The 19,861-nt window shown below is 32.7% G+C and overlaps 1 protein-coding gene across 1 annotated transcript in view; it reads right to left on the bottom strand.

The window, feature by feature from the left end:
* LOC140434771 (uncharacterized) overlaps positions 1 to 19,287 on the bottom strand; it is a 37,497-nt gene extending 18,210 nt beyond the window's left edge. Inside the window, exons 1-4 of the mRNA XM_072523272.1 lie at positions 19,106 to 19,287; positions 13,328 to 13,372; positions 3,924 to 4,045; positions 1,953 to 2,169 (exon numbers count right to left, since the gene is read on the bottom strand). Coding sequence (XP_072379373.1) covers positions 1,953 to 2,169; positions 3,924 to 4,045; positions 13,328 to 13,372; positions 19,106 to 19,145 — 424 coding nt within the window. The 5' untranslated portion in view covers positions 19,146 to 19,287. The remainder of the gene's footprint in view (positions 1 to 1,952; positions 2,170 to 3,923; positions 4,046 to 13,327; positions 13,373 to 19,105) is intronic.
* Positions 19,288 to 19,861: the final 574 nt, after the last annotated feature.

The following is a 19,861-nucleotide window of genomic DNA, read 5'->3' as shown; positions in this document are numbered from 1 at the left end:
ATATAGATGCAGTCACGCATTCTACAAGAGAGGTGAGAGAGGTGTTTTCACAGCTCGAGGAGGAAACAGGTAGTCTGGGTCTAGACGAAATACATGTAGTTACCAAAAATCAAAGACCAAGAGCTAGGCAGAACATCAGTATTAATGATCACAACTTTGAAGTAGTAAAGGAGTTTAAATACCCGGGGGCGATAATCACAGCGGACAAGCACGTAGAAAAAGAGTTATCAGCAGGGATTGCTGAGGTAAATATAGCATTATACTCCCTTTCAACATTATTAAGATCGAACCTGCTAAAAAGAAAATCTAAATTAACACTGTACAAGTCGATTATTCGCCCAATTATTACATATGGCAGTGAAACATGGACTCTCAACCAGCGGAAAATTAATAAGCTTCTAGTATTTAAAAAAAAGGTTCTCAGAATAATATTTGGCCCTTAAAGAGATGAATATGAATTCACAGGGGATTGGAGAAGGCGCTGCAATGCCGAATTGGTGACTCTGTATGGAACTGAAAACATAGTTAGACATATAAGGGCAAACCGAATAAGATAGGCAGGTCACTTGGTACGATCAGAGGATGACAGAATGTTAAAGACACTGTTTTTTGAAAGACCAGATGGTAGAAGATCAGTAGGCTACCGAGAAAAAGATGGAAGGATGATGTTGAAGACGATTTACCTAGAATTATGGTACAACAATGGTAAATAGAAGCGCAAGATCGTAGAGGATGGAGGGCGATAGTAGATGCGGCGAAGACTCACCCCGAGTTGTAAAGCCAGTAAAGGAGAAGAAGAAGGTACAAGCAAAACACGAAAATCTTAAATAAAAAAAGACATCTGGCGAATACCATTGTGTCCCTCCGCAACAAAAAGACGCTAAAAAACCAAGAAATTCTAACAAGCAGATTAGGTCATAGAGCAATAGTTATCTAGATCAGGCTTAAACAGACGTCATTATCAACAAAATAGAACACGCAGTAAATGAAACTCCTATTGGTGGAACCATAATTTCCTTGTTGAGAAAGTGTGCTAACGAGAGAATATTGCGAATGACACATATCCTAATATACATGATCGATGATGTCTACAGAGAGTTCTGCTCATTCAAAGGCGTATTATAGACTTGAAAATGTATCCTTTAAACTGTCAGATACCCCGGTGGCTAATATTAGAGTTATACAGGCAAACCTCCATCATAGTAATACAGTTTCGGCAGAACTTGTATTGCTATAAGAGAGTTTGATGTAGCTTTGATACAAGAACCCTGCATTTATATGTGAAAAATAAGATCTTTTTCAGGCATTGGTAGAAATCTTATATATAAAAGATATTCCAAGATCCTATATAATAGTCAAACGACGTATCAAAACACTGGTGTTGACAAATCTTCGTTACCTCCCGATCAGAATACCTCCCATATCACCATCACTAAGGGATTTACAACAGTAAGTAAGAGATGACAGGAAAAATGCAAAAATATATTATGGTACCCATCTGCTACCCCTAAATAAGCTGGTACAGGGTTCCCGAATCCTGTAGTGGGTATCATGAAGGAATGGAAGATGTCGAATAAGTCAACTCTCTGCAGTAGGACTGGTACTTCGAATACAAGAATCGGTTTTTATCCAAAAACACTACGGTAGAAAATATTGCAACACACACTATGCTATTCTATGAGTTAAAATTTTTGGATATCTAGGTATCGATAATAATAAGCAAGTAAAGTAGCACGACGTGATTACGATATGCTGGTGTATAATATACTATATTATAGAAAAGGTTGTGTTTCAGAGACATATACTACCCTGTACAAACATAAATTGCTATTCTAAAATACCGTGTAAAGATGATTATAGTGGGTGGTATTTTAAAATATAAGTACAAGTTGTAGTTGTTAGTACTGCAAGTAATGGTGTTAGTGATATTAACTTAAAATAACGATTCTTACTAGAAATAACATCACGATTATTGTATATTAACTCAATTTGAGCTTTGGCCATATTGTATATAAAATCAGGAAAATAACTTTGTTCCTTTGTTAAACACGATTTTACTAATTTAATTGGTTTTACGCTGCATTCCTTAACATTTCTAAGAAAATTTTCTTTTGGGGAGATGTAAAATTTTTCATTTTTTAAACATAATTCCAAATCTGTAAATGATTCCTGTAACAAAAAAAAAATATTTAAGAACTATAAATTAAACAAAAAACTAAAGTAAAAATTACTATTTACAAAAAAATAATGTACTCTTTTTAAAAAAGTAAATATTTATATTTATATACCTTTGAAAGCAACACCAAATATTGGAACAATATTTAGAAAATCTATTTGTTAACCAAATCCCATTCACTGCGTATGACGCCATTTGGCGGCGCTATGATCTGATGCCTAGTGCGCACGCCGCCATTTGGCGTCAGAGCTCCGTTTGAATTTACTTAGCCAGTAATCGAAATGCAGTGGGTGTGAGTAGACGTGCTGTTGTACGCATATTGTCATAGGTGTAATTTAGGTTATAATACCATCAGTTTTTAATTCGAAAGAATTTTTCGCCGAATTAGCGAAATTAGAAGATGGGTGATATGGACGATAAACAAGCAGGTCCATCTGGCATAAAAGTCGTAAAAAAACTGTGAAAACCCCCAAATGTTTGACGGTAGAAGAAATGATGCAATATTTGTACGAATCGGAGAATGATGAAGATCTGAGCGATCCTGAGCAAGATGATGAGTCTTCAGAAAGCGAGCGGGAAAATGATGATGATCAGTGTTTTAATGGTTTAGGGATATGCGGTAAGATTAATTTGGTTTTTTTAATTGTAGTGGATATTGTTCCGATAAATGAAGATATTGATGACACGGAAAATAACCAAACTGAGGATTTAATTGTTGATTGGCAAGATAACGTCATAAATATGAAACACTTTTAATTTACGGGAAACAATAAAATGCTAATTAATCTCCCCATAAGTACCGAACCGTACGATTATTTTAGATTACTAATGGATGAAGAATTGCTAAGTAATATAGTAACAGGAACCACCGATTACGTAGTTAATCTTTTTCTTGCAAAGGGTTGTTCCGAAAAAGCTAGGATTTGTGGAAAAATTTAACAAATGAAGAATTACTTAAATTCATAGGACTTTTGTACCATACGGGGACAATTAATTTAAACAGAATCCTGGACTATTGGAAGACATATCGAATATTTAATTTAAAGTGTTTTTCTGAGCAAATGGGTAGAGATAGATTTGTAAGTATTTTAAGATGTCTCCACTTTGCCAAAAAACCTAAATCAAACCAACAAAATCTTGATGATCGTCTGTATAAAATTAGGCCAGTCCTTAACTCGTATCTCAACAATATAGCCAAGAGTGTGAAGATAAGCCTGGATTGTGCAATGATCCTTGCTTTAGTTTATTTCATAAGAACATTGTTTAATTTTTACTTATGTTTTTATGTTACTTACTGTTCGTCCAATTGCTCTCTGCTACGTATGTAGCCCACGCGCCTAACATAGGGTTATCAGAGATAAAAAAAATGAAACCTTAAGAAATATAATGCAGGGCAAAATCAAAGGCAGAAGAAGCTTAAAGAAGACGTAAAATCTCGTGGCTACGCTTTTTCCGTGAATGGTTTGGTTGTAGTTCTATTGTATTCAGGCGCGCAACAAACAAAACTATAATTGCCATAATGAGTTTTAATCTCCAACTAGAGCGAAACTAAAACAAGAACAAAGGAAATATCTAATATACAACTCAAAACGTAACGTCTCCTCTATCAAAAATTTTTTATTATATTTCTTTTTTTCAACACTCGTGTCAAATTAGCGAATGTAATCAAAGTCTTTACACATTAAAGGAGATCCTATATCATTATAAAGCAAATTCTAATAAAAATATAAACAAAAATGGTGCTTACCCTCAATTGTTCCTCAATATAAAAGCCATTTGCAACGCAGTTTGATATTATTCTTAACTTGAGAAGTTCAACAAATTGTAGGCCCATTTCAGCAAAAGCGCTTCTTGTAAATCTTCTTGTTACTAAACAATAATTTACTGTTTTACTACAATTTTTTATAACAAAAAATTACAGAAATTTTTAAAGTATCAAACTGTTAAATTAAGTATAACCTAATGAAATCTGGAAACGAATAAATCCAAACATAACATTTTAAAATCTATTAGAACATTAAATATAATTTTCCAATTTAAATGAACTTTAATTTAATTACCAAAACAAGCAAGAATAGTTTATTGAGGTTATTCATATATGTGGATACTTTTAATTGCGGCTACTGGATAAATTTCTGTAAGAAATTTATTAAGTAAGTGTTGCTACACCACTGATAGAAAACAATTTATAATTTAGTCAAATCTACCGAGGTAACTTTTTCCGAGCAAATTCCAAAGAAATCGCTGGTACAAAGCATTCAAAAGCTGTTTTTAACCATTGAAAACTCGTAAATTTGAAATCCGTTAGCAATCATTCCAAAGGCGGTTTTTAGCTACCTAATAGAAATTTTGAAGGAATTTTTCCTGACTCCTGCTAGGTGAGGCAATGATAATTTGAAAGTAGTCATGTAGTCAGTATCAAATTGTATCCCAGCTGAGCTGGTCGCTTCTTGATTAGAGGTTTCATCTCTCGCATATTAGTTAGTGTTATTTTAGTATTCGATCACATTCGACGCATTTCTGGTTTAAGCGTTTTAGACTTTCGCGTATTGGGTACACCTAGTTATTGTTGTATAGCTTATAGTTTAAACGCTACATGTTTGACAAACGCTCATTACTAATAAAGTATATTAATACTGAAGAAAACATTCTTGGTTAATATGACGATTTTATTTTTAAAACATTTAAACTGTAACAGTGCTCTCGTGTGGTGTTTCGCGGACTCGTGTTAATTGGACAGTCATCGGCGCTTTAGTTATAACAACTTTGCGCTAAAAGTTTGGCTAGATCTTAACTTAGTTGTAGTTAATCATTAAATTTAAAATTAAAAATTCTTACACGTATAAACAAATCAATCAGAAATATCAATATTTCTCTTAAAAAATTTAAGCTGAGCTGCCCAAAATTAAATTACATTTAAAAATTAGCAGATACTACTTTATCGAAAATTAACAAAAGAAAAACCTCACAAATTAATTTTATTATTTGTTTCGTTTTAAACTTAATCCCTTGGCAATACAATTTTTAAAACACACAAATAACTTTTAATTCTAAAATGTTCCTTATTTCATTCGTCAAAAACCCTGTAGTTTCTTTGCGCTTAGCGCCTTTCTTTGGCTACACGAAATTTAGCTCAAATGTGCTAAAGATCCTTTCGATCTCTTTTGACTTCCCTGACTCTCCTGATAAATAAAAACTGGTGTGTACTTACATAAATACTGCATTGTTCTGAAGCTATTTTCTTGTGGCATTTTAAATTAATTACTATTTAAATGGGAATAAGCCACAATTAAAGGTTAAAATACGTTTATTGACGTTTCAATTTCCACTTCGGAAATCGTTTTCAAAATACAAACAAAATGTTTGTATTTTAAAAACGATTTCCGAAGTGGAAACTGAAACGTCAATAAACATATTTTAACCTTTAATTGTGGCTTATTCCCATTTAAATAGTAATTAATAAATACTGCAATTTCTCAAATTAGCATTCATCGATCAGAACCTCTACCACTTTTTAACTCTTATTCACCAATTATTTTTTTAACCATTCACAACTGCCAGCATTCAAACACTTCTCCTAATTCGATGAACTTTCTTCTTTGGTCAGAATCAGATAACCCTCCTTCTTTGCTTTCAGAATCAATCATCATCCAAAATCTCCTTCCATCCTCTCTTTTAGCCAATCATCTTTTCGTGTTCAAAAACAAACCAAACTTATATGTCCATTCCAATTTCTCAAGAAATCACTCAACTGTCTTATTTTCGGTTTTTGATAAATAAAATAAACACTGGACCTTTTTACAAATTCCAAGAGTTTTTAAATTAAATGCCAGGCATAAAAAACACTACCACTCGTTCATCGCTTATATTCTGTTTACTCAAACTACGAAGAAACAGGCACACGGCTCCACCATGTATTTGAAAACGAAACAAGTTGTTAATTTGATATATTTTTAACTAATATTAAATTAATAATAATAATAATAGGAGGAGTAAGAAGTCGAAAAGTAATTAAAAGAACTGAAGAAATAATTCTGAACACTCCAAGACACTCACAACATGATCCAGAAAACAACACAGCTCAACACTGCCTAGACACATTAAAACAAAAACTCTCCGCTTATTCAGGTCGCCTAAGGAGATACAAAGTTAGTAACAACCGTAAATGCGACAATATACTTTTTGAAAATGCAGATAAGGCTTTCTATAGAAAACTAAATTCCAACGTAGAAAATGTAAATAAATCCTACCCAAGCCAAGAAGAAATTCATGAGTTTTGGGGAAACCAACTTTCGACGCCAGCTACTCATAACAACAATGCTGGATGGATTGAACAAACGACGAACAACTGTCAACACTACAGTAATATTCCTTATGAACCTTTCACCACTGAAGAAGTCTCAAACATTATCAAAGAGCTTCATAACTGGAAATCTCCTGGACCAGACGGAGTTCAAAACTTCTGGCTAAAGAAGTTTTGGAGTGTTCATGAGCTCTTAACAGCATTAATTAATAATATTATTTCTAATTCACAGGAAATACCATCATTTCTTACTCAGGGAACCACTTATCTAATACCGAAGGATCAAAGTAACACCCAAGATCCAGCAAAGTACCGCCCAATTACTTGCCTTCCAACTTTGTACAAATTGGTCACATCCTGTGTGGCCCGGCGTATCTACCAACATTGTGCTCTGAACAATATCATAGAGCCTCAACAGAAAGGATGCGCTAATTGCTCCATGGGCTGCAAAGAACAACTTATTATCGACTCAGTCATTTCTAACCAGGCATACACCAAAAAAAGAAACCTTTTTACTGCCTTCATTGACTACAAGAAGGCTTTTGATTAAGTGCCGCATGAATGGCTTATAGATATATTGAAAATATATAAAGTCGATGTTAATCTCGTGACCTTTTTGAAGCATATAATGGCAGAGTGGAAGACTAAAATTCACCTTCAAATACCGGGTGAAATTAATATCGAAACTGAAGATATCCCTATTAACCGGGGGCTTTTCCAGGGGGACTCGTTGAGTCCACTTTGGTTTTGCCTAGCAATGAACCCACTATCTCAGCTGCTGAACTCTACTGACTCAGGTTTTAGCATCAAAAATAACAACACTGTTGTAGCGAAGCTTAATCATCTGTTGTATATGGATGATTTAAAATTAATGGCTTCCACTCGAAACCACCTAGATGAGATGCTAAAAACTGTAGAAAATTTCTCAAATGATATAAGTATGAATTTTGGACTAGACAAGTGCCGTATACTAAATATAGTCAGAGGAAAAGTTCAGCCCGGAGGTTTCGATATGCAAGATGGCCAAAACATCGAGGCAATGGGTGAAAATGATATGTACAAATATCTCGGAGTAAAACAAGCGCGGAAAATTGACCATAAACGAATGAAACTAACTTCGGAGTTCGTGCGAAGAGTAAGACAACTAAATCGGTCATATCTTAATAGTAAAAATTTGTTTAAGGCATTAAATACGTACGCCTGTTCCGCGCTGAGCTACTCATTTGGTATTATAAAGTGGTCAAAAACGGATATAGAGGGTCTTCAGCGGAAAGTAAGAACACTTCTCACAAAGGCGCAAAAACATCATCCACGCAGTGCAGTAGAGAGAAAAACATTACCGCGGTATCAAGGGGGAAGAGGACTTATGGATATAGGTGAGCAATTGGATAAACAAATTGCTAATTTAAGAACTTATTTTCAGGTACAAGCTGAGACATCTACTTTATATCGAGCAATTTGCGCAGTAGATGATGATACGACGCCGCTTAAACTGAGGGAGCAAGAAATGCGCATAAACCACCTGACTAAGCAAGACAAAATGCGCACCTGGATGAGTAAACCTCTGCATGGGCGACATCTTTGAATTATCAGATTTGATAACATTAAAATTTTATGTAGTGAAAGTAATAAATTTTAAAAGGACTTTTTTGGAAATGGTTTGTATTAGCAAAAGTGATAATAATTTAAACAAAAGATCAGAAATTCAAAATCTAAGCAAAATTTATAATTATATTCTTTCTTTATGATTTATATATAAAACTTGTAAAATGTCATATTTAATTCTCCATATATCTGTTACATTTTTTCAGACATCTGTCAACGGTGAATAAATCTTCTTCTTTTTTGTTACTAAACAAAAAATAATGTTTAAACGAAATTTTACTTTTGGCAATATAATTGTCAAAAATAAAAATTTGTTGGCTGTAAAAATGTTGGCATTTATGACATTGAGGCTTATTTGTAATTGGTTGCTATTTTAACTATTTATAAATTCAATTATTTTTGTATTAAAAAAAATGTTTTCAAAATTATAAAAATTTTCAGAGAAACATTTATTGGATTAAAACATTTTTATATTAATTATTTTAAAGATGTATTAGCAGTAATTTTTACTTACTAAACTAATTTTTATTTGGTAAGTTAACAAAAATTGTTTTTTCTTTTTAGTTCAACCTTGTAAGATATTTTGTCTTTTTTAGCTCTTGATAATAATTGTAAACACAGTTGAAAGCTCGAGATTAAAAAAATAGTTAACCAATAGCCCTTTTATTGACTCCAACCCATCCAAAACAGTTATATATTTGTTCCAAACGAGTCACAAGTACTTCTTTGTTCTTATTCTTATATATATATATATATATATATATATATATATATATATATATATATATATATATATATTATATTACAAAAAAGGAGGCGAAGATAGAAGAATGTAGAAGACAGATAGGATGCCAGAAAGTAAAGTGAAAGGATAGAGGGATAATAAAATATGGAGAGATAATTAAAAATCACCTAGATTGGAAATGGTACTAGATGCACTGGAACCTTAATATCATTTCAAAAAGTCATGTACTCTAATCTTTCCAGGCACGGATTAATGCGTGGCAAATAAAATAAATATCATAATGGCAGATCAATGCTGGTATAGATATGGCTTTTAGACAGATGCAGCAACTCAGGCTAGTGACGGAACAGCGAAACACGTTATGTGAAATTGCCCATGGTTGGATAGAATAGGGCTCAATACATTTAAGCAGTAATAAGTCTAGACCTACGACTTCTTCGAAGTGTCACCCAAGGCCATAATAGAATTTGTTAACAAGACTAAGGTGGTGAAAAAATTTTACCCTAGAGATGAGCCATAATAGACCTTTTAGGTCTAGTGAATGGGTGTTTAAGCGCTTATTTATATTAAATCTAACCAAATCTAACCTAGATTAAGATACTTTCCTTTACTCTCTATATATTATTTACGCTTAGAGCACGCAATCCCTCTTAATCCTTCCTTCTGGTAAATTACATGATTTTATACTTCTAACGGTTTATGTAAAGCCCTACATTTAAAGTCATTCTGTATATATAGTTAGAGCCTGTTGTATACTATCTCTATCTGTTCTATTAAATTTTTTGTGGGATAAGATGACCAGGTCATCTACATAGCCCAGAACATGATGCCTGTTGTTGCTAAGTCTAGTTATCAGCCCATCCATGAGTATATTCCACAAGAGAGGAGATTTAACTCCCATTCGGGATATCCTATACGGATAGCCTCTGAGTTCTTTTGGTGACACTATTTTCCCCAATAACGTTGCATATGTTACACGGCTTTTTAGCATGCAGCCTCTACAGCTTATTAGGTTTGTTACTTTAAGACGAATCGCCCTTGTGTTATTTTTGTAGAGAATCCTCCTCAATATACATACTGTCTCTGATATATCGGACTTTTAACCAATATACCATCCCTAATTTGCCTACTGAGCAGTTTTTCTAGAGTTTTTATTACAAATAACATCAAATTTATCGGCATTGGAGACTTAGCTATTTCCTGTCTGACTTTGCCTGGTTTGAATATAAAACCCAACCTTATTACCCTCGATACTTTTGGTATGTACAACAGTCCTAAGCTAACCAGTAGAAAACATAGTTTTTTGTTCAGATCATTTCTCTTTTGTAGAAGTATTAGATAAATACCGTCTGACCTCGGTAATTAATATGGCTTAAATAAGTTTATCGGTCAGTTGCTTTTTACCAGACGTTAGTTTTTCCTAAAACCATAAGTAACTGTATCGAATCCAGTGTTATGCCATGTGTCTAATGGTATAACAACCCTGCAAACTTCTTTCAAGGTCTCTTCATCATTCTTTCTTGTTACCTGACTTCTTTCAGAGCAAGGAAATGCTTATTTGAAGATTTTGGGGGTCTTTTAAGAGAACTTTCTGGATCTTTGACATTTCTTTCTTTGACAGTACACTTTTCTGTTGGCATTCCCCACTATGTCCAAATAGTTGTTTTGGAAGGTTGACTTTATAACATTTTAAAATTGTTCGGCGGCTATATATAGGTCCAATGTATGCCTTATCGTCCCTGTCTATAAATATTAGTATTCCCCTTGACAATATGCTTTCCAGGTCGGTTTATGAGAACTACAAAAAGTTTCCTTTGATAGGCGTATTACATGTCATTTTTCAACAGTTCTAGACACGTGAGTTATAGCCACTATTTTATTAATAACCTTCTTTTGTTTTGAAGTTATGAAAATTGGGCTGTTTCTTACATTTAGTATGTCCAAGTCATGTTTCACATCAAAATGTAGTATATATTTACCTCTTTAATTTGTATTTTTACTGCTCTAGGTCAGATGGTGCTCATTCGCACAAAGCCAATGATAATTTTAGGCCATTTTTTCTGCAATTAATCACTAAATGTTTTAACTCCCTCCATGGTGGTTGTTCGGGATCATCATATGGGAGTTTTGCTGATTTCAGAATTACCTCCTTAATACTTATTTAATACGTAAAGGACGTTATCCACTTTAAGAATAATTAAAATCATCTAAAATATCTACCAAAAGTACACAATAAAATTAAATGTAGAAGAAGAACATACTAAAACAAATGGGGCTGATAATGGGATAAAAGAGAAACCCTGAGTCGATTATTGTTAAGCCTGATCATGGATGAAATAATAAAAATATAAGAACTAAAAAAGGATACCAAATGGGAGAAAAACATTTTAAAATATTCTGCTATGCAGATGACATAGTACTACTCTCTTGAAATAAAGATGATCTAAAAGGTATGGTGCACCAATTTAATATCAACCAGTACATTTAACATATAGAAGAACAAGTGATAGAGTTTAAATATATGGGCATCACATTATCTAGCTACGGAAAGCTCGAAACAGAACCGAAAGATCAAGTGAATAAAGCAAACGAGCCGCATGTTGCCTGAATGAAACAATATAGAGAAATAAAAATATCGGAAAAGAAATAAAAGGCAGAATTTACGCGATTTATGACATACGCGACAGAAACACGACATGACACAGACAGGACAAAAAGAATGTTAGAAACAGCAGAGATGAAAACCTATGGGACAGAGCTAAAAGTAGAGATATATGACGTAGATGCGAGGTGAAAAACTTAAAGGACTCTAATAAATAGAAGATTAGAACGGAATGATCATATAAGCAAAATGACAACAAATAGAGTGGTAAAAACGGTAAGGGACGGTTTTCCAAGACAATCACTAGGTAGACCACGAAAACGATGAAACGACAACTTGCTGGAGGTACATTAAAAAATAGATAGAGTTATATCTACCTAAAAAGAAGAAGAAGGAGAAAATACTTCCTTTAACTATCAGGCACATTGAAAAATAGATAGAGTCATGTCTACCTAAAAGGAAGAAGAAGTAGGAAATACTTCCTTTAACTATGATTTTTATTTTTACTGTGTTTACAGCTCAATTCATCGTCGTGTATAAGAGCTATATCGACCTCCTTATAGCAATAGTAAATTTAAGCCAAAGCTGTATCAATATACTGGATGTTCGCATGCAAGACTCTGATTACAGAAATCGAGCCCTCTAATGATTTTAAAGGATATCATTCCAACTCTGTAAAGCGTCTGAAAATTGGAAGCATTCAATAGTCTTAGTCGATCGTATATACGAGAATTTGCGCATTCTCTTCGATCTTTCGATTTTTTAACAACCACTCTTTCGTCTTCTGTCTTCTTAACGTTTTGTCTCTTTAGACGGGTCCTGATGGTTGCTTCATTAGCCTCTTTCTTGGTGCTGCAGGTGAGGACTATGGGGCCCTTTGGCACGTTATTATGATTAATTACATTTCAGTTTGCTTTCTACTACAGGCCCTCTATAGTCCTCACCACCTTAGTAGCCTATGTTTTGTATACTCGTTAAAACAGTTTACCTACAGGGGCCCTGATGTAAACGAAGTAATTCTCAAGTATTTTATTTCCATTGCTTGTTTAATACTAATGCCATATCTGGTTGGTTCTTTGCTGACTACTATTGTTTTAGTTTTCTGAGATGAGATTGTCATATTAAATTCTTTTGCTTTTATGTTTAATCTGTTGACCAGTCCTTGCAGACTATTTTCATTCTGGGCTATCAACATTACGTCTTCTGGGTAACAGAGTATTTTGATTTCTTTGTTTCCCATTCTGTATTCTCTTCCTTTGTTAACGGTTTTGATGATTTCATCCATGATCAAATTGAAGAACATGGGGCTCAATGAATCCCCTTGTCTTATTTCGCTGCCTATTTTTATAGGTTCTGTAAGTTGTCCATCTATGTGTTGTATTATATGTGTTTTGTTTGTATGTGTGTAAGTGTTTTTGTCTCTGTACCATGATCAATTAACAAATCTACAGTAATAATAGAGCTGCAGCTTCCAAGCCATATTCTGAGTTGATCGATGGATATTTATTTGCCAATATACCTTATTCACACTGGTCCAATTTGTACATAGGATGTCCCCCATCAGTCATTGTGACGCACCGTATGGGGATTGAGAACATCCCCATCCATTTGCACATATAGATGCACATAAACAGAGATACATGTATACAGGCATAATACAGTCACGGAAAACAAAACAACTTAGACGAATAAAAAATGATAGGATTAAATTGTTTAATTACATACGGATATATATTGTTAATTTGTTAGAGAAACTAGAGAAATGCGTTAAATATCTTAAACAGAAACCTAAACACCCTTAGAAAAATCTATCAAAACGGATAAAATAGATACCTGTACAATAATTTTAAAAATGTAATTCTATTAAACACTAAGACTTAAATTAGATTTGCTTACCTGGACGACCTTCACCGTGAACTCCATACTGATCGTGGGATATTCCTGAAAAGTCAAACAAAAATTTAATTGTTAAACTCTCATATAAATTGTATATAAAAACAAGCGTCAATAACACGTTTTTGGAGTGAAAATTTTTTTGAAGTGAATAAATAAGCATAATTCACAAACTACTTCATAAAATAAGTTCTCTTAAAAAAAGTGAACTAATAAAACAGGGACGTTTACAGATAAAACAACGATTACTGGTAAACCAAAACAAGATTTTTTTTTATTTTTGACATAACACTTTATTTGGAAATGTATGAAAGTATAATTTTTATAGTAGAATATTACAGCGATCTACATGCAGTACTTTACAAGTAGAAAAACCATTTCATGACTCATACAACAGTAAGTTTACCAAATACAAATAGAAAAATGTCAATAAACATGTACGTTTATTACGTACCTATATAAATGTTTTGGCCTCACCAGATTAGAAAGCATCACTATCATACTCATAGTTATTTTAAAAACTTGATAACTAAAAACTTTTTTGAGATATATTTGAGGATTATAATTTGTCTTCTACTTGTTAATCCTTACCTAAAGACTGTTTCAAGTTAAGAATTCACAACTGAACAGATAGGCCAGTGCATTTCTTACGGGCGTATGTTGCCAATAGTTCACGGGACTATGCAGGGCCGGCCGAAATAACCCATTCTTTATTTATATTCAAATTTTTATTTATATTTTCCAATGTTAATCAAATTTATTTTAAAAAGATAGGTACGTATCTATTTAATAAGCTTAACGACTACAATTACTTATAAATATGGTTACATTTTCAGGGAAGTGATTTTAAAGATTATTAGAAAAATGTCTTTATTAGTGGTTAAAATATTAGGTTTTACGCAATTGGTTAATTATTATGGCACAGGTAATTCTGACAGCTTAGGTGTCAACTCTCAAAATTATTTATAAAATATTACTTTCACAATAGTTAATAAATAGAAAGCAATAATAATTAAGATATTGTGCTTAAACTTCCATTATCGGGCAAGCCGGGCTAACAGGCCCTAACAGTAAACAATATTGATTACTTTATAATTGACTATTAATAGTTTTCTAATTCTCTTTATGTACTTAGTCATTCCAAACAATAGTGTCATTTGGAAAGCACATTTGGAAAGCAGACAGATTTATGAGTTATAGATAAATGAGCGGTATGTTTTTCAAAATAGTGTAATTAGGTGAAGTGGAGATTATATGTTTGTCTGTATACATAAGCCCAAACTGCCCGATTACGTTTTTAAATTCTTCTGCCCGGACAAGGGTTAAGGCATAACCATCGCGCACTCAAATCTCAAGTGTAAAAAATTATATTGTTAAAATGGATCCAGTTTTGCCGTTTAAAAGTGGTCAAATTTTACATCTGAGTGCTAAAAAAGTGATCTTAAACGTAGTGAGATACCACATTAATTTGCTTCGAGATGAAAGTCAACGTATTGTATTCGACAAAGTATCCGCGATGACAGGAGTGTCAGTTCGTACGATTCAAAAAATCGTACAGGAAGACAAAGAAGGTGAGCTTTCTGAGGTAAAAACAAACAGAAAAAGAACCCGTTGCCGAAACAACTCCAGAGACTATACTTACGATGAAGGTGTTCGTATCGGCGTTCGTCGAACAGTGCATAGTTTTTTTTTTGAAAACATTCCTCCTACTTTGAATCGTCTTCTGCCAAAAGTGAACCAAGACGAAAACTTGCCAAATTTTACCCGCAGTACAATGTACAGGTTGTTAAAAGACATGAACTTTGTTTATGCAAAACGTGATAAAAGTGCCGTGCTAATAGAACGTCCTGATATAATTGCATGGAGGCATGGATATTTAAGGGCCATTAAACAATATCGGGCTGAGGGCTATGACATTGTGTATTTGGATGAGTCATGGGTCAATGTGGGGCACTCGGTTTCCAGAGAATGGAAAGACAAAACCGTCACCTCGGCAAGAGATGCGTTCATAAAAGGGCTAAGTACTGGACTAAAGCATCCCACTCAGCGTGGACCACGTTTCATCCTTGTCCATGCCGGAAGTGAAAATGGTTTTGTAAACGGTGCTGAAATGTTTTTCCTTGCAAAAAAAAACAGCGCTGATTATCACGACGAAATGGACGGTCCGTGTTTTGAGAACTGGTTTGAAAACAAACTGTTGCCCAACTTAGTTCGAAAAACGGTTATTGTTATGGACAATGCTCCATATCATAGTGTAAAAACCGAGTTGTTGCCTAACCAATCGTGGAATAAGAATAACATTATGGACTGGTTAAGACAAAAAGACATATTTTTTGAAGAAAATTATCTGAAGTGCGAGCTTTTGGAGGTAGTCGCGCAATTTAAACAAAATTTTGATAATTACAAAATTGAAGAACTTTGTAAACAACAAAATAATGTCAAAGTGCTTCGTTTGCCTCCATACCATTGCGAATTAAATCCAATTGAAATGGTATGGAGCCAAGTAAAAAGGCATGTGGCCGTAAATAACAGCACCTTCAAAGCGAAGGATATGGAGGACCTCATAAAAAAAGCGTTTTCAAATGTTACGTCTGATAACTGGAAAAACTATATTCAACATGTAATGACTCTGGAGAAAAAATTTTGGGAAGTGGACGGTCTAATGGAAGACGTAACTCCCATAGTTATAGATTTATATGATAGTAGTGACAATTCCGATTTGGATATGGACGAAGAATGTACATAGTTTTTGATAATTGTAATATTGTAAATATATAAATGTCAAACTAAAAAACCAAATAATTTGTTACATTTCTATGGTTCTGTTGTATTTTTTTTAAAATATACAGAAGTTTTTATTGTTTTTTTATGTTTTTTACTGACACTAATAATATCTACCACAATACTCACTCAATTTGTTCATTAAACAATTAAGAATATTTTTAAGAGTCTGATGATGACCTAAGCCGAAATTTAATAAATAACTGTTGTGAGAAAAAGACATGTCTTTAATTTTTATTTTTCAAAAAAACAAAAAAAATTTAAAGTTACCTAAGTGAAAAAACGTCTAATGTGCAATATAACATGCAGTTCGGCCCTGCTTTTTCGCTGCAACTCCACTACTCTCGCCTATCTCAGTCTATCGGTAGTTCTGGCATCACCGCTTCCCATAAGGCTCCTTTATGAATTCTTAACTTGACACAGACAATAGTAGCACCGGATGCGATCAATTTGTCCGCTTTCTATTTTTGTCATATAATGAATCTAAAGTAGAGTTATGTGATGAAGATTTACCCGATAATGAAGATGAGAGTATGTGCCTGATAAAGTTGTTCAAGTACATTTATCGGGTAGCGATTCTGAAGATAAAGTTAAGATTGAGAAGCTGCTCAGTACTTCTGCTTTAACTTTAAATGTAGCTTCCAATACCTTCAGGAAGGATTACTTACCGAGTAAAGGGAATTAATACATGATAACAGCGCTTTTACGCCAGGTTAGCAACTGTATTATATTGGTAGCTTCTATTTATTTATTTACTTTTATAATATTGTCATAAGTGTATACCTGCATAGTACATAATGTATCTCATTCATTTAAGAAAGACGTAATAGTCAAAATATTCTAAAGGAGGCTGCTAGACCAACGCCTCATGCTAAGAAAAGCATTATAGAAAATTGTATATTGTTCTATACACCTATTAAAAATATATCTATCGACGAACAGCTTTTTCCAACGAAGGCAGGATGCCGCTTTACCCTGTACATGGCGAATAAACCCGATACGTTTGGAATTAAATTCTGGCTTGCAGCTGATATCCAGTGCAAATATTTATTAAACTGATTTCCTTACCTGAATGGGGAATATAAAAGATAAGCAATGACCAGCCAATCAATTTCTAGGAGCACAAAGAGTGAGCAGTCTAATGGGACTATTTACAAATAAAGAAAGAAAGGTCACGACGAATAATTTCGTTACGCCAATAAAGTTGGCAAAATAATTACCAAAGAAGGCTACCAGAATTGTTGCAACAATAAACCAAGTAAGAAAGGATATGCCGCCGTCAATAATAAACACATAGATGTAATTGTACAAAACAAACATTTTCAAACACAAAAACTTGACGCTAACGGTAACCAGGGAAATACAAACAAAATGTTTTAGTGCTGAGTTCCCTACACTCAAATAATATTAAAAATAAGTATGGATAAAAAGAAGAAACCTGAAACCATTACCTATTACAACCAAGCAAAATAAGAAGTAGACGTTGTAGATCAGAGAGCCAGACAGTGTTTAACCAAATCAGCTTCACCAAAATGGCCGTTGCAAGATTTTTTTAATATTTTAGATATGACAGAAATAAATGCTTAAATTCTATGTAAATAAGGGAGTTACCAACAGTTAAATATCTAGACAAACTTACCTACTTCAGTTAGTAGAAGAATTAAGACAAGATCGTATGACTAAAGGCAGTACAAATCAACGAATACAAATCCAAAGAGTACAACAAAGCTATCAACTAACAAACGTAGCCAATACAAAACGGGATACTTCAACAAAAATAAAAGATGTGACATTTGTTATATATGTTAAAAATTTGTAAGTGGGTTTTGTATAACCAAAATTGAAATATTTTAAATTTGTCTAGAAGCTATCAAAAATTCTCGGAAAAGACAAGAAACCAATTCCACCATTACACGGGGGAAACTGAATTTTACACACAAAAAAAGATAAAACGGAAGTTATAAAAAAACCCTTGAATGAGGATGTAGGAATAATCCGATGAAGATCTAAAATAATTCACAGAGTAAATCGATAGATGACGTAGAATTCCAAACAGAAATAGGGGTAATATATGTATTACACATACATTTCCAAAACACTTATTAAACTTATAAATGCCATGAAAGCAACAAGATAAGATGTATATATATAATATAATAAAAAATTTTAATTTTAAATACATTTATTTCAACTCGCCATACCACCTTCCAGAATGGTAATAAAACATACTGTTTTGGTCATCTAAGGCGCTATCAGCAGTTTGAACAACTTAGTAACACTAGTTAGAACATGTAACACATGTAATATTGAAAGTTAGAATTAAAGAGATAGACGAGTATCGCAAGAAAGAAATACAATGTTTTGCTTTTATGACATAAGAAATTTTACCCATAGAAGAGAAAAGGTATTAATTTATGAAACGCAAGGCTCTGAAAAATGTGAAATATTGGTATCTCACCTGAACTGAGAAAGCAATTAGAAGGAGAAATATTATATTATGTTGCAGCAACTTTTATTTATCATAATTACTATTTAAATGGGAATAAGCCACAATTAAAGTAAGTTTATTGACGTTTCATTTTCCACTTCGAAAATCGTTCTCAAAATACAAACCTTTTTGTTAACTTACTTTACTTTTAAACTTCCTAAACGTTTAATTGCGGCTTATTCCCATTTAAATAGTAATTACTTTAAAATGCCACAAGAAAATAGCTTCAGAACAATTTTATTAATCATATTTAATATTCATACATAAATATTTAATTGCCTATTTATCTGTTTATTTGTGATGTGTTTAAGTAAACTAAAAAAATGTCAATGTTCTCATTGAAAACAAATTTGAAAGATCAATATTGATAAACCTATAAATCTAATAATTTCATTGTTAATGTCTAAATATCACGCCTATAGCCTTGAAAAATGTAACTGTAAATTTTCTTTAAAAAGTGTTGTAATAAATATAATAAAGGACTATATAATTTATAAAAAAAATGCACTTACCTAATATAACACATATAAAAATAAAACATAAATACTTCATCTTTACTATAAAAGTAAATTAGTATCGTTTACGGTATTCTAAATCACGGATTGTTGAGATGTACAGCTCGTCAAGAATTGCAATCAGTGTTCCCAAACTTAAAAAAATAAAATCGGTAGAATTTGTTAAAAAAATCGGTAGAAAATCGGTAGATTTTTCAAAATATAATATTTTGTTTAAATTTCATAGTGTTTTGCAATTCGTTTATTTAAGAAAAAATAAAATATGTTTATTCATCTAAATCTAATAAAATAAAAAAAAAGAACCCAGATACTGAACTTAAAACGAGAAGGTTGGCACTGCTGGCACGTTGGCACTTGGCTGGCAGTAACATCCAACAGTAACGAAGTGGGAAATACGAAGTTGTCACATTTATATTGGGTACATATACTACATAAATATTAAGGTCTGGATTCTACTAAGTAGACGAGAGAAAAAAAAAAGAGGACTTAAAAAACTTTATTTGTCATGTTTATTTTAAACCATATAATCTCAAACTAAATGTAATATTGAAATAACAGTAAAATAAATAAAAACATATTTTAATAAGTAACAGAAGATATTAGATCTTAAACAATATCAGACAGTTTTCTCTAAAACATTCAACACTTGTTAAAATATTAGGTATAATACATAAATTCTCAAATTATATAATATAATCTCAAACTAAATGAAACATTGCAATAACAGTAAAATAATAAAAACATATTGTAATA

This window comes from Diabrotica undecimpunctata, chromosome 2 (genome assembly GCF_040954645.1).
Source record: "Diabrotica undecimpunctata isolate CICGRU chromosome 2, icDiaUnde3, whole genome shotgun sequence".
Taxonomy (NCBI): domain Eukaryota; kingdom Metazoa; phylum Arthropoda; class Insecta; order Coleoptera; family Chrysomelidae; genus Diabrotica; species Diabrotica undecimpunctata.
The sequence above is the reverse complement of the archived record's forward strand: the minus strand, read 5'-3'. Positions and strand labels throughout refer to the sequence as shown.